Raw genomic sequence first — 14,850 nt, 5'->3', positions numbered from 1 at the left:
TATGGAACTGTTCATTCCTGTTTGTTTTTCCTGTTTAGTTGCTCTCTGGCCTGTTGTTGACATAAAATGTTTCTCTCTGACCCGCCATATTTTCTTCATTTTAGCAAGGAGACTAAGAAGAAGAATTCTTTTTTCCTTTCGATCAGAGGCCTTTTAAGATTTTTCCCATACCAAGGCTATTGCAGCAACTTAGGAGGATTGTTCTGGAAGAATATGTTTTCATATTGAGCAATGCAAATTTGTGGGCACGGCGGAAACGTTTCTTATCTGGTTACCCTTCCAAAACTGGCCGCCTTAGATAATGTAATGTAGGCATTGATCCAAACATAATTTTTTGAAAGTAATACCAGACTTAAGGGAGAATCTTAACTTAAAAATATCATAGGAGATATTTTATTATCCATATATAGTGTAATTTTTAATAATCAGGTTTTCTTTTTAGCTTTTCAAATATATGAAAACATTTTAAATTTTGTTCCTTTGCATAGATGAGCAAAAGATTGGGTTAAAATAAAGAGCTAGTTTACCAATATATTACATGATAAGTTTCTTTTTAAAGCCTTCAGCCAATCCAAATGAAATGTGTAGCTTTGAATAAAATGGAAAGATTCTCTGGGTGCCTGAGCCCTCAGAGTTAGTGTTTTGCAAGTTAAATAACATGTAAATGCATGTCATCCCACCCTGTTTACTTTTTTAATCTCTTCATAACTCATTGACTAAACAAAATGCTGGTTGCTATTAGTTTTCATACTCTATCAATGCAGTCTCAAAGGCTACTGCATATAAAGAAAAAGAGAAATAATTATGAGAAGAAAGTTAATTTTAATAACACAGTGTACTGCTTTTCATTAGGCTTTTGTATTTTCTAGTACTTGAAAATTCTCTTTATGAATCATTCTCTGATATTTACCTGTCATATATATTTGATTCCCAGTTAAACACTATGACATTGCCAATAGCAAATGGTGTATTAGGTATACCGTGGAGGGTGCTTCTTTGTTTTTTCAGTCTTTGTGTACAGTTTAGGGTCAGAAATTGCTTCAGACACACTTGAACTTGGATGTGGCAGCTGTCTCCTGTGCATTTGAAGCTGAAGGCTTCTCTAAGGTGGTGTGGTGTGTTCTTTTTGATAGAGCTGATGTCATGTGAGGAGCTACATTCGATATTGCACTTGGTGCTCCAGGCTGGGAATATCATGAATGCAGTAAGTAAAATTCAAAACAATTGAAATGTTGTATTTTCAACTTTGTCCTTCTAAAGGTGTGTATATATATATATATATTTTTTTTTCTTCTTGATTTGTCTTCTTTAGGGAGGGTATGCTGGCAATGCAGTAGGATTTAAACTGTCTTCTTTGCTCAAATTGGCAGACACAAAAGCAAATAAACCTGGGATGAATCTTCTGCACTTTGTCGCACAGGTATGTGGAAATGATTAATATGGGGAAAGAATGTGTATGAATCCCCCTGGGAGGGGCGAAGTTTTTCCCAGGCATGAGGTGGTGTCAAAGAGAGTTAGGAAAGGGCATGGTGAGTTGTAAGAAGGTTCTGTTTGCAGAAGCACTATTTGCAGATTCCCGAATTGAGCTGTACCTAGGCTTATAGGGCTGCAGGGAGGTGGGGGGAGTGAGGCAGAGAGGCTGGTGAAGCCAGTTATGAAGGATTCAAATGTCAAAGGTGGGGAATTTGGATTTCATGCTTTAGCAGTGGGGGGCCAACAGAAGCACAGCATAACAGCATGACTGGGTTTTTTTATTTTTGCTTTTGGGAAAATAAGGTACCATGGAGGCTGGGCTGGAGTAGAGAGAGAACTAGAACTAGGGGCATGTCTTGGTGGGAGTTGGCTGCAGTTATTTTATGAGAGTTGAGGAGGGTAACGGCCATAGGGACAGAGAGTAGAGGGCTGGGTAGTGAAACATTTCCCATGTGGAATCGATGAGATTTTTGACCAGGTATGTGTAGAAAGATCATTTTCTTTCTTTCTTTTTCCTCTGTGAACCGTGCGTTGCAGCACAGGGCTGCCAGCACCGGGCTTGGGGGCCGACCCTATCCATTGGTTCTTTCCTTGACTGGGTCTTTGTAACACCAAAATAGCTAGGTACGAAGTGGAAAATCAGCCAGGGACAGTTACCTCTTTGTTGTTAAATGATCTCAGCTAATTGTACTGATTTGCTTTTTCTCCATTGAATCACCCTGTTGTTTTGACATCAGTGATATACACGTAGCTTTAGCCGGGGAGGAAGCCATGTTGCGTGTTTGTTTTGCATGTGGGCTTCAGAACAGGGCAGGCCTGGAGACTTTGTCCTCTGCTAGCTGTGCTTCCTCAGACACATTACTTAAGACCCTCAATTTCTTCATCTAATGATGAGAGTAGTGTTACCTTACCTCAAAACCAGGTAATTGAGAGGGCTTAGCTCAATGTTTACATGTAGCACGCTCTCCATAAATAATACACACTATTATTACTATATTCTTCGGAAGACAGAGAGTCATGTTTAATTTGGTACTTGATTGGAAAGTTAATTTTCGGAGCATTAAAAGAAGAGAATGTGTTCCTTACCCAGCATGGATTGCAGATAGTATCCTGGCGGAGTTCTCACCGATCCATGTGTCCAGGTGCTGTGTGTAACTTGGTCCCTGCCCATGTGGGGAAGTTTCCTGAGTCAGTAATTGCTCCCTTCCCACCTGCCTTCCTCTCACCCTCTGAACAGGTGAAGGAAGAATCCAAATACCTCCATAGCTTGTGTACCTTCTGATTAAACTCAGTTTGCAAACTGGTTTAACAGCTGAAGGTATCTCAATCATTTAAAGGCATACTCACAGGTATGGGTGGTATTTAAGCAGGATATATTGGATTCTCCTAGAAACAATGGGCCCTAGTAAGCTGCCACCTCCTTCTATTGAGTTTTAATGCACCTGAATTGTATTTCACTTCAAGATTAATTGCTCTGGGAAGTTAAATGTATCTTGAGAGTAGAGGAGTTCTGGTAAATCTTACTAAGAATATCAGAATTCATGTCTCAATGAATTGCTTTGAATGTGTCAAGTTTAAAAACAGGAGCAGTGATTTCAAGTTTCCTTTAAGCCGTAAGAAAATGATTTCCTTCCAATTTTATCCATATAGTGAGACGAAATTCTGTCTTTGTTCCAGGAAGCCCAAAAGAAAGATGCCATTCTTCTAAACTTTTCAGAAAAACTACATCATGTTCAGGAGGCTGCTAGGTAAGCAAGGAAGACTGGCAGCGAATTGTGAGAATTCAAGGTTTTTTTAAACTACCTTCTCATGAAAACCGATGAATAATTACAACTTTTGGATTTCAGTTTGAATTTGAAAAGGTTTCATCTTGTTGAACTTTCAGCTTTCTTTTTCATTTGCTTAAGATATATGTACGAGCACCTTTGGAATTTGGGGTTTTTAAACTAAAAAAACTATTTCAGTCTATTCTAATGAATATCATCAGTGTAAAAAAAAATGTATTAAGAACTTGAAATCCCTCCACACCCACAAGATAGAGTTTAAGCAACACAGCCTATTACCTTGGGAGTTAATGTATATCAATCAAACTTTCAGGGCCAAACATTACTGTTTCCTTGTAGAATCTGACATGGTACATTTATTTTCTATTGCGTTAGAAGGGGTTGGAACCATACCAAGAGCTGTGAAAGGATTTTATTTTAAATTAGTCACTCGACTTTATAGAGAAATTATCTACCAAACATAAAGCTCTGTTTACATCACTCTAATTTGCTTCTGATCCTACTAATGTGGACGTGTATTATAATGTCGCAATAATCAGTGTGTATGTGCTGTTTTGAGTTCTATGTTTTTAAATTTACAATACATATTCATGCATCCTGTAGTACATGATCAGTAATCAGCTCTTTTGAGAAAAAAGTCCTGATTTGTAGCATTTGCTGATTTCCATGCCCTAAATACTGCTGCCAGGGCTGGCTGCAAGCTGCCAACACAACGTTACCAAATGCAGAGTTGGGAAGAGATACTCACAGTTGGCTCTCACAAGCTGGCTTAGCACACCACTTCATGTACCAACCTAGGTCATATCATGTATTTATTCATTCCGTGGCTATATCCAGCTATGAACCATATGCATATGAACAAACGAACCATAGCTCATAGGCCTGTCATTGGCTGGTAGCTCAATGTTATTGACTCTGTGAACATCTTGCCAGAGATCACATGTCTTTTCCAAAGTGGGATTTTCAGTTCAAAGGTGTAAACAGTTCATAATTCATGTTTACAGATCACCAGAATGGGCATCTTATAAGAGATGAACTGCTTTGTTTTTGGATTACTGAAGGAAATTTGTGTGGGAATACTTTTACTCTGACTAGTATAGAAATGACACTAAGAGATATATAGAGAGAAATTACTATTACATTTTTGAATTGGCATTTCTGGTCAGAGTTGGATTGGCAGTTTAGCTTAGAAAAACCCTATTCAGTAAAGTAGGTTGGTTGGTTTGTTTGAAATGGAAGGCGAAATACACTTGTGAAGTACAAACAGATCTCAGATGGGCACCAATGAAATTGGAAAACTTTATTGCATAAAGAAAAATTAGAAGCAATAATGGAAGCATGAATGCAACCTACTTTATGAATTTCACCTGGATTTTATGTTTCACCTGCTCACTTTACCAGGTGACAGAACCATTATTCATGTTCTGCTCATCTCAATTCGATGTATATAACAAAAGCATTGCAATTGACCAAACCATTAAGTTGCAGAACTATTAGCTGTGTTTTAGTTCTCCGTAAAATATAGAGCTTGCTCTGGGTATCTGTGGCGAACAACGTGAAGTCAGAGTACTATCTCCATGCTACCCTTACAGTTAGGATTATCAACATACATTGCCTTGCTTCTCATGAGAGCTTAATGTGTTTAGTGGCCAGAGGAAAGCAGATGTCTCCCAGAGTCCTGATGGCTTTTAGTTGTTAGTACTTATTATGTAAAGCTCTTCAGACCTATTGTATGGGTAACTCTGTAAGTCCCATAGTTTGGGTTATCTTACCTGAGAGAGCAAAGTTACAGCCTGCTCTCTTTGAACCAGGGTATGCCTTTAGGAAGGAATCGCCTCTTAAAAAAACAGAAGGAAACACACAAGATCTAAATACAGGGGTAGGTGAATGTAATTGCAGTAGCTCTCCCTGCTGTTTCCAAGGTTGACCAATAGTTGGTCTTGTTTGATGTACCCACATGACCCTGGGCTTCCTTGTGCCAACTGCCCACTCTCCCCTTTCTTCTTTTAGATTATCTCTGGATAACACAGAGGCAGAGCTGCACTCGCTGTTTGTTAGGACGAGATCGCTGAAGGAAAACATCCAGCGGGATGGTGAACTTTGTCAGCAGATGGAAGATTTCCTCCAGGTTCGTAGGGGATTCTAGCCAGCCCCTCTGGTCACATCTCCCAGCAGCACCACTGAGGCCCATTAAATCTTAAATCTGAATGGGAGTATTTGTAGAAGCGTTAGGTTCCCATTCGTATTTTTCTTCCGAGTTAGTAAAAAGGAACTTTGTACTTCAGTGCCCATTCGTTGCAGAGGAATTGAGTATGACCGAAATGTGAGATATTTGTTTAGGGACTGGGCTTCTGTTTATCATAGCTCAGTTTGCACTATTGTGCTGTAGTAACATGGTATCAACTTATGGCGTTTTCATTTGGACCATGCAGTCAGATTTTGGGTAGCAGAATGAAGTGCCACAGAAGTCATCAAGACACCTTTCTTACGTGGGCTGTCATTTTGCTTCGCTTGTTTGCGTCCAAGACACAAGCTGCGTTTTGGCATGTTTTATAATGAGAACGGAACACACAGCAGCTGTGCCTATCAACACCCGGGATACATCAGGTCCACAGGGTGTGTCGGGAGCTACGCCGAATAACATCAACAAGAAACAGCAGAGTGGACATGTTTGTGACAGCTCATTGTGACTCACTAATCACATAGTCTGACATACTTCTTTTATCTTCCTTATTTAAAAAAAAAAATGGCACTGTCTCATGGTCTTAGCCTTCAGTGAAATGGTGTGCTACCTGAGGTGTTGTCAGGGATTCGAGACCCGCAAGGCAGAATCTGTGTGGCAGGGCTGCCCTTGGCACCGGGGAGGAACAGCGTGCTCCCAGGGTCGTGCCAGCTGAAGTCTTCCCTCATTAATTCAGCTGCTTCCAACCATTGCAAGCTTTAGCTCATGCCGGCAGACATTTGATTTTGTTTGGCTGTGCTGTGAGTTTATTTTTATTATTAATCACATGCTCTGTATTTTCTTTTAAGTATAACCAAACTCTGATTTTCCCATTAAAGTACTACACACATTTTTCTCAAAGTACAAAAACAAAAGCAAACACTACCCACCACCACAAAAGTACTAAACGCTAAGCGCAGTCAGATGCACAAAACACATTCAGAAATTCAAGAGTAAGCACCCTCACACACATCCAGATTAAAATTCTGGACGTTTCACTCCCCCAAGTTCTTGTATGAAATATTAGTATCTAATACTACATATTAATACAAAAGGATCATCCTCACTGCTAGACTACTCTTCAAAGGCAAGCAACCTTGTTTTAACTCTTTCAACTCTTCTTTCTGTTAGCCATTTTTCTCTCTGTAAATAAAATATCCCACACAGCTATGTACTTTTCTTTCTTAAATTCACCTTCTTGTTGAATAGGTGAGAGAACGTTTTTCAAGGTGGGTTAGGGCAGGCCGTGCAGGTCTCTGAGTGCCACTCTGAACACTGGACTTCACACCATAAGCAGGGGGCCATCATTCAAGGTTTTCGAGCAGAAAGAAAACAGGAACACATTTTTGCAGATTTATTTCAGTATTTTGACCCTTGGGCAAGAAATACTGAGTGAACTGGTTCGGAACTTTGATTTGTAGCAGGCAAGTTAGAGATGTCAAGTTGAATTTGATATCACTACTGCAAACCTGTTGTCATTCTTGCTTTGCCAGTGTAGCTTTGGACTTTATTTGTCGCCTTGATCATGTAGAACTCGTGGCAAATAACTCAGAGCGTGGTCACTTTTTGGATCCATATTCTGAATGTTTCGCTGTCCGAAGGGTGACTTCAGCGGTTCAAGTTTTCCTTCCTGGTATTCTGTCAGTCCCCACAGGCTCTAGAGAGGGGACATGCGAGGTGGAGCTAACCTCCTGTGCAGATTTTTTCAAGAGGCCTGTTTTTCTGCAGTCGAGCTGTTCTTGGCTGGACTCCATCTTCCCCCTGTGAAAGAATGACAGGCAAAGATTTATCCTTTCATTAATACCATTCTTTCCGTAAAGAAAAATACATCACGAATGCACGCGCTGCCTTGGGCTACTGACTCAGATGGTTACTTTCCCTGGTATTTGGTTTCTTAAATAGTTTTGGTTTCCTACTACCTCTTGAATGTGTTTGGTTTAAGAAAAGGGCTTTTAAGGTGGAACTCGGGTTGCAGCGGGTAGGAGGTGGTGTCTTAGCAGAATTCTCTGTAGGTTCTGTAGCTCTCCAAGCATGTCCAGACAGCGGTCCCGCTCCTTGAAGGTGGGCAGCTGATGGCATTACCATTTCCTAGGCTCATCCCCACTTCATGAAAAAAGAAGTTTTTTTCAAATATAAGCCTTTTTTAAAAAACATGATACATGTGATTTCATCAAGTAACATATTTCATACATTCCTTCTTCGTATAAGCATTATTCCCCAGTAAACAAGCAAGCAGCGTAACGCTTCAGTGTGAGTCCAGATATTCAGTTTCCCGTGGAGGGTCTGCTGAGTTCCTTCCCCTCCCTCTCCTCTTCCTCTTTACCGTCAACGTGGTCAACACACTGTCGCAGAACTGCCGGCAGGGAAGTGTGCTTGTGACCCTCGGACGTGGCAGATCCCATCCTAAAAGCCTTGGGGACTCGCTGGAGGAAAGCAAGCTTCTTTCATTCCCACCACTTTGTTGAGCCAGTACCAGAATTTATAGGGGCCGCAGAGACTTATTTGTCTTAGAAGACTTAGGAGAAAATAAAGAAGTAAAGAGAGTGGATATGTATAAGACTAATTCCTAACCATCAGAATCTCCTGGGGAGTTTTAGCAGAGTATTAGTGCTGGATCCACCCTAAACCTATTGCATTGCATGAGTGGGGTGCAAGCATGGGCTGTTGAGCTTTGCAGCTGACTTGGGTGAGCACCCCTGGTTTAGGCACAAGGTCTTCCATCCTTGGGTGGGGGTAACACGTTTCCTGATAGTGCTCATTTGGGATCAAATTTCAACTGCCTCTCCCCAGGGCAAAATTGACACCTGCTGCTCCTACCAACACACTTGTACTTTTCAATACAAGTAACTTCAGGGACCCTAAAGTCGACTCTTGGCCAGATTAAGACTCAGTTTTAAGAGAAGGAAAAACAGATGCAAAATACATCTTTCTTGATAAAGACCCACTGCATACCTGTGTCATTTTTTCCAGCATACATTAAAGGTGAACCTTCCAGAAGGTGAATGTTTTGTTAATGGCGTTCTATAGGTTAAAGCTCTTAAAGCATCTACCTTGTTGCTTCTAGGTCTTACCCAGGAGTTCACTTTGCTTTCCCCAAGGTTTTGCTTGGGTTGAATTATTTTCCTGTTGGCTCTGAGTGCATTGGCCTTGCAGTAAGCCTTGCCTTTCCCGAGACCTGGAATTGAACCCCAGGAGCGCGCCTTCCCTGGGCACCAGACGCAGTGCCGAGTGCCTCACCAGCTGACCATGTTTCCTTCAGTGTGTGCACATTTGTGTTTCCACAGTTTGCCGTAGAAAAGCTGGCAGAACTGGAACACTGGAAACGAGAGCTCCAGCATGAGGCCCACACCCTTATAGATTTTTTCTGTGAAGACAAAGAAACCATGAAACTGGATGAATGCTTTCAGATATTTCGAGACTTCTGTACCAAATTCAACAAAGCAGTTAAGGTATGGCTAATTAGCATGTCTGGGTTTTCAGAGTTGTTGGGATTTTAATTTTTCTTCTTCTTGACCCAGTCCTCTGCTATGGCAGAAGGACAGTTCACTGTCTCCCTGGTTTCAGGGATGTCTGGGGCAGGTGGTATTGCCAGGCTCTCGGTGGGCATTGCAGAGAAGTAGCTCTGCCACCCCAGCCCTGAGGCTTCCATATCATCAGGAACCTGGCATTTGGCCGCCTCTGCTGCTTTGCTGTTCATGTCAACACACTCATGAATGCCCTAAAAGCATTTTGTTAGTAAGGTTGCTCTATGATAACAGTCATATTTAAAAGTTGCCTGAAGATCCTGAATGTCTTTCTCGACCCTTCCCCAGAAGAGAATGTCCTCTTTCCGGGGGACTTCTGTTGCTGATGGGAAGGCCCTCCCTTCCACCTGTGGGTTGGCACCACAGGAATTGTGTTGCCCTTGGCCAGAGCAGCCTTCAAAATTCTCAAATATTTTCGAAGCCTGCTGCTATATTGAGCACAACAGCTACGTTTCTTGCCCTTCTACCACCAATTCCAATAACCCCTGGGTTTCATTTAGAAGCCAGAAAACTCTCTGGGTTTGCTTGGCTTTGCAAATAAAACTTTAATCTGCCAATTAAAAACAAAACAACAACTTGAATCCCTTCATTTCAGGTGGTGATGAGGAACCCAATACTTGTGAGTCACCTCTTCCCCTGCAGATTTGTCTGTGGCTGAAATTCTTTGAGGGACTTTCTCTCAGGCTCAGCATGGCTTTGCATTCTCAACCCCACCTTTCTCTATCCAGCTGAGAGAAGGAGGCTCAGCCTGTGGCCACGTTTACTCTTCTCTGGCCAAGCAGTGAGCTCAGCTGTGGGAGGCAGTGGTGGGTGTAGATAGAGGCCAAGTTGGCTCCTTCAGAGGCCCGCACTCCCAGTTGGAATTCTGCAGGCCTGTGAGGCCACCTGTGTGATGCTCTCAGCCCAGCTGTCCTTAGTGCCAGGAACCGGCCCCACCCCCACCACAGGCAGCCTTGAAAGGAGAAAGCCTGACAGACGTGGGGACGGTGGGAGAGAGGCTGAGGCCAGAGCTGCAGGAGAAGCCAAGAGTCCCCAGCCAGAGCCTCACAGAAACTTGGAAGGGAAAGTCCACCATTGGAGGAAATTGATTTTCAAGTGAAAACGGCTAACGATAACAGATTTGGGTTGTGAGAGCCACATATTTACATGACACATACATTTAAGGCACACAGCCAGGCGGTAAAGTGTGATTTGGTATGTGCATTTGTTCTGGTGCAGTTTCATTGGGAAGGGCTGGGTGCTCTGGAGAAGAGTGAAGGGTTGAAGGATTAGTAAAGCAGACCTGCTCCTCTTCTCTAATTGTGGGAACGGGTTGCGGCCTACAGGGCAGAGCCACCATGGTATTTGTGGTGGCTTTTTTTTTTTTTTTTGTAAGCAATGAGCAGTGGGAGAACAGAGTTGAAAGGCATCTCTTAATATCTTGAGTACACATTATGCATCCAAATCATTGTGAGTAGAGTGTGCTGCACTTGAATGTGTGTGCACATGTGCAGATAGATCCCAGCAACACAGAAGTACAATTTGAGGCTCACTTTTCAAGCACTCATAGTATTTTTCTCTCTGCCATTGCCTATCATTAGCACTTTGCTAAAAATCCTGTCTTGGACTACTTGGAAACCAAGTTGACTTTCCTTGGAGTTGAGGTGGCATGCATATGTGGAATCATAGCCCACACTGAGGGGACGATGCCTTGGCTGGGAAGCTGGAAGTTGGGCCCAATCATCAGACGTGAGCGGTCGACAGGTTGTTGGGGCCAGGCCTAGTGGGTCCCTCTGGTTAGATCCCCTCTAGCTTTAGAGAGCTCCCCCCCCCCATACACACACACACACACAGAATCTGTTTCTCAGTGTAGGGCATGACCCAAAGCTCCCCTCTGGACATGTGTAGAGCTCTCATTGGGTCTTAGGGCAGGTGGCTCAGGACTTGCACGTGTGTCTCACGCATCTTCCGGCCTCTCCACCTGTCGTCCAGGACAACTATGACCGTGAGGTGCAGGAGCTGCGGAAGCTGCAGCGGATGAAGGAGCTGGAGCAGAAGCGGCGCTCCTGGGCCGCCGGGGAGCTCGGGGGCTTTGGCCGGAGCAGCAGTGAGAACGATGTGTTGCTGCTGACCAAGAAGGGTGCAGAAGACCTGCCCGCTTTCCTGCACCCCAGGCCCAGCAGCCCCTCCTACCGGCCCCCCAACACCCGCCGCTCGCGCCTCTCCCTGGGCATCTCTGCCGACCGGGAACTGCTGACCTTCTTGGAGAGCTCCACTGGCAGCCCCGAGGAGCCCAGCAAGTTCAACAGCCTGCCCCGGAGCAGCCCCTGGCAGGCCCCGCCCGCGGTGGCCTGGATGGAGTCTGCAGAGCCGAGGGACCTCAATTCCGACTTTGCGCACGAACCTCAGGCCTCCGAGAGCCAGGAGAAAGCCCCGGAGCCGCCCTCTGCGTGGCGGAACGCGCTTGCGGCGGCAGGGCGCGAGGAGTTGGCGGCGGTGGCCTTCCCCCGGGCCCGGCGCGGGGGCAACAGCGTCCTGCGGAAGAGGAACAGCGAGCCTGTGGGCTTGGGTCCGGCCCGCTCCCCTCCGCTCTCGCCACTGGCCCTGGGGATTAAGGAGCATGAGCTGGTGACAGGGCTGGCCCAGTTCAATCTCCAGGGTCCCAAGATCCTGGAGGAGACGTCCCGGCCGGCCCTGAATGACTCGAGCCCAGCAGAGCTGGGGTCTCCGGGGGATGGGTGCCCGCGGCCACTCAGTGCCGGCACTGGCAGCCTGACGCCGGGGGACAGCGGTGCCCAGGGGGCTCTCAGCCTAGACCCAGGGGCTGACCGGGCTGCCCCAGCCGAGCCCAGCGACACCGCCCTGGTGTCTGCGGGTAGCAGCGACCCCGAGAGCAAAGGTCCTGGGCCTCTGTTCTACATCTCGGACGCCACCGACTGCTCGCTGACCCTGGACTGCTCGGAGGGCACAGACTCCAGACCTGCAGCGGGAGAGCCGGAGGAAGCGGGCGAAGGGGATGGCTCCGTGTCCTCTGGGGTTGGGGACGCGACGGGGGGCAGCCAGGTCTCCTCTAACCCTGCCTCCAGCCCCGCTGCAGAGGCTTCTGCGCCCGCCTCGGTGAAGAGCGAGCCCAGCTGCAAGGGTGGCCTCCCCAGGGACAGACTCGCCAAAGGCAAGGATGTCACGGCACCAAAGAGAAACTCCCTGAAAGAGGCGCCCCCGGGGCTGCCCAAGCCGGGCGTGCGGCAGGGCGGGGCGGCGCGGCCGGTGCGCACGCTGACGGCGTCGGAGAGCGAGAGCATGCGCAAGGTCGTGCCCATCTCCCGGGCCAGCCGCGGCGCGGGCGCCGGCAAGCGGCCCGAGCCGTCCCGGGCGCCCCCGCGAGAGCCCCCCGGCAGCACAGACGCGCCGTGGTCGCGCCGGAGCTCTGTGCGGTCCACGGCGGACACGTCGCCCCGGAGGCCCGCGGGGGCCGGCAGCAGCGCCCGGCCCGGGAAGGAGCCCCCGCTGCAGCGCAGGGGCTCTCTCAAGAAGCCCAGCGCCAAGCCCCTCAGGAACGTCCCCAGACAGAAGCCCGAGGAGAATAAGATCTGCCGCTCCCACCCCCAGGGCCCCGAGAGTCCCGAAGAAGAGCCCAAGACCCCGCCGGCCCCCAGCGTCCCCAAGGTCCCACCCCCGGTCCCGAGCTTTGCCCGAAACACGGTGGCCTCGTCGTCCCGGTGCACGAGAACGGACGCCCCTCCTGCGGCCAGAGCCCCTGGCCTCACGCGGACGGCGTCGCAGCGGCAGCTGAGGGTGAAGCACGGCCCTGAGGACGCCGCCCTCAAGGACAGCGGTACCCTGAAGCGGGCCAGCAGCGCCCGGGCCCCCAGGAAGTGCCCAGAGCCTGCTGCGGGCCCCGGCGCCCACGCGGAGGTCCCTGTGAAGGGCAGAGGCGCGGGGGAGAGGGCCCCCCTCAGACCGAAGGACTCCCATCGGACCGCACTGGGGAAAATCCTCAGCCCCTTAGGGAAGTGATCGGTGCCTGCCTTCCTCTCTCGTCTGCTGGGATTCGGATGGGGAGGACTGACTTCCAGGTTGAGGGCCCAGGAAGAGGCATCACTGAATGTCTTTGCCATACACAAAGCAACCCATGTTGCCATCTGCTAACGATCAGGTCACTGAAGGGACGGTCTGGGAGGCCTGGGATGCAGCCTGCCCGGCGGACTCCTGTAAATCCTGGCGTGGGTGGCGGGGCCGGCACCCCTCTGGCTCCACCCTAACTCCCGCCCCCAAAGCAAACTCTCACGTGTAAGGTGACATTCTTATGTAACAAGTAAAAGGATTTTTTTTCCTGGCCAGTTTTTATATATTAAAGACTTATTTTTTAATATTATAAAAATTAAATGTTGTTTTAGTTGGTTCCTTTTGCAGAGTGAAAGAAATGCCTCCCGGGGGAAAAATATATATATATCTCCTTAATATGAAGATATTTTTATCGTCCTGTGTTCCCTGGCCTCAGGGTTCCACCTGCCCACACTTGGTCCATTGCCGGCGACTGGACTTCTCCCAAAGCCCTTGTGTATCCTGTGATTGGCTCCATCTCCTTGAAAACTTTCTGGCCTGCCCGTTTCTCCTTGCGTGACTCCAGGTGAGGGTTTGAGTATGAACAGGAGGGAGAGTCGGGCTCGGGTGGTCAGAAAGCAGGTGCTGCAGGGTGGCTGCAGGGCAAGCCTCCCCTGCAGGTAGAATGCTGGATTCTCTGCAGTGTAAAAGTGCCATATTTTAATGGAAAAGCATCAGGGCTGTTCGGCTGAGCACATCTCCCCCCCTCTGTATTCTCCATTTGTGTGTCTGTTATAAAACCGAGTGAGGGCTGCTAGGACCTGTGTTCACTCTGGTTACAGGGAAGAATGATCCTTTTGTCTCCCAGTCCGTCTTCTCCCTTTCTTCTCTCTCTGCCTGCGCCCAGCCCTTCCTTCTTTTGTAATGTGGCCTGGAGAGAGTCCTCCCCGACCCCACTCATCTTTTTATTGATGGCATCTCTTATCACAGTAGTTTTTAAATCCTGATAAAAAAAACCAAATCAAGGTTTTTTTTTTAAAAAAAAAAAACAGACCCCCAAAAACTGCTTTCAGAAGAATGTATATCATCAGAAAAAATTCAGGGGAAATATCAGGCTTTATTTAAAAGAAAGGGTTGAAAACATGTACTTTTTCTACCCAATGCCCATTTCGCTACTTCTCTCTGAAGTAAACTGAGGTACGGGGCAGTTCTTGAAAGTTTTTTGTTTTTTAAAACTTGCCCCCCTCCCTGCTTTTCCCCACCTTGGGCCACTTATTAGTGAAACCTCATTTTAAATCCAGCATCGGTAGGTGGATGGATTTAGGCAAACACGATGCATTCGTGGTGAGTCCAGTGTTACAGCCGTCCTGTAGAACGTTGCCTTTTATCCAAATTAATTGGAAACTCTGAGCTTCCGTAAGTCAGCCAAGCTGTAAAGGTAAACGTTATGATTGAAGAAGTTAAGGCGCCTGACCACAAAACCTCTTGTAAAACCAGCCCTGAAGTAGGAATTCCAGGGCTCCACAAAGATGCCTGTGGGAATCCTGAGCTGCTTTTCAGCATCTCAAGACCTCATCTATTTAGCCAGGTAGACAAATTCAAAACATGGGTGGGTGGGAAACGGTTGAAAGAGGTCATGCATTTGTGGATTGTGGATACTGACGGGGTCGGGCCCCCTCAGAGGGACCTTAGGTACTGGGTTCCACTCCCTGCCCTATCACCGATGCTGGGTGACTTTGGCAAGTCACTTCCTCTCCCTAAACCTCTGTTGGCTAGTCACAGACATGGGGCACAACGGTCTCCAAGGGTCCTTCCAGCTCTGAGA

The 14,850-nt window shown here is 47.1% G+C and overlaps 1 protein-coding gene across 1 annotated transcript in view; it reads left to right on the top strand.

Moving 5' to 3' along the window:
• The window catches only part of FHDC1 (FH2 domain containing 1), a 37,337-nt gene extending 23,729 nt beyond the window's left edge, over window positions 1-13,608 (top strand). The window contains exons 7-12 of the mRNA XM_012783678.3: window positions 1,134-1,204; window positions 1,313-1,420; window positions 3,151-3,221; window positions 5,268-5,385; window positions 8,763-8,927; window positions 10,974-13,608. Coding sequence (XP_012639132.2) covers window positions 1,134-1,204; window positions 1,313-1,420; window positions 3,151-3,221; window positions 5,268-5,385; window positions 8,763-8,927; window positions 10,974-12,998 — 2,558 coding nt within the window. The 3' untranslated portion in view covers window positions 12,999-13,608. The remainder of the gene's footprint in view (window positions 1-1,133; window positions 1,205-1,312; window positions 1,421-3,150; window positions 3,222-5,267; window positions 5,386-8,762; window positions 8,928-10,973) is intronic.
• Window positions 13,609-14,850: the final 1,242 nt, after the last annotated feature.

Source organism: Microcebus murinus, chromosome 15, assembly GCF_040939455.1.
Source record: "Microcebus murinus isolate Inina chromosome 15, M.murinus_Inina_mat1.0, whole genome shotgun sequence".
Taxonomy (NCBI): Eukaryota; Metazoa; Chordata; class Mammalia; order Primates; family Cheirogaleidae; genus Microcebus; species Microcebus murinus.
The sequence above is the reverse complement of the archived record's forward strand: the minus strand, read 5'-3'. Positions and strand labels throughout refer to the sequence as shown.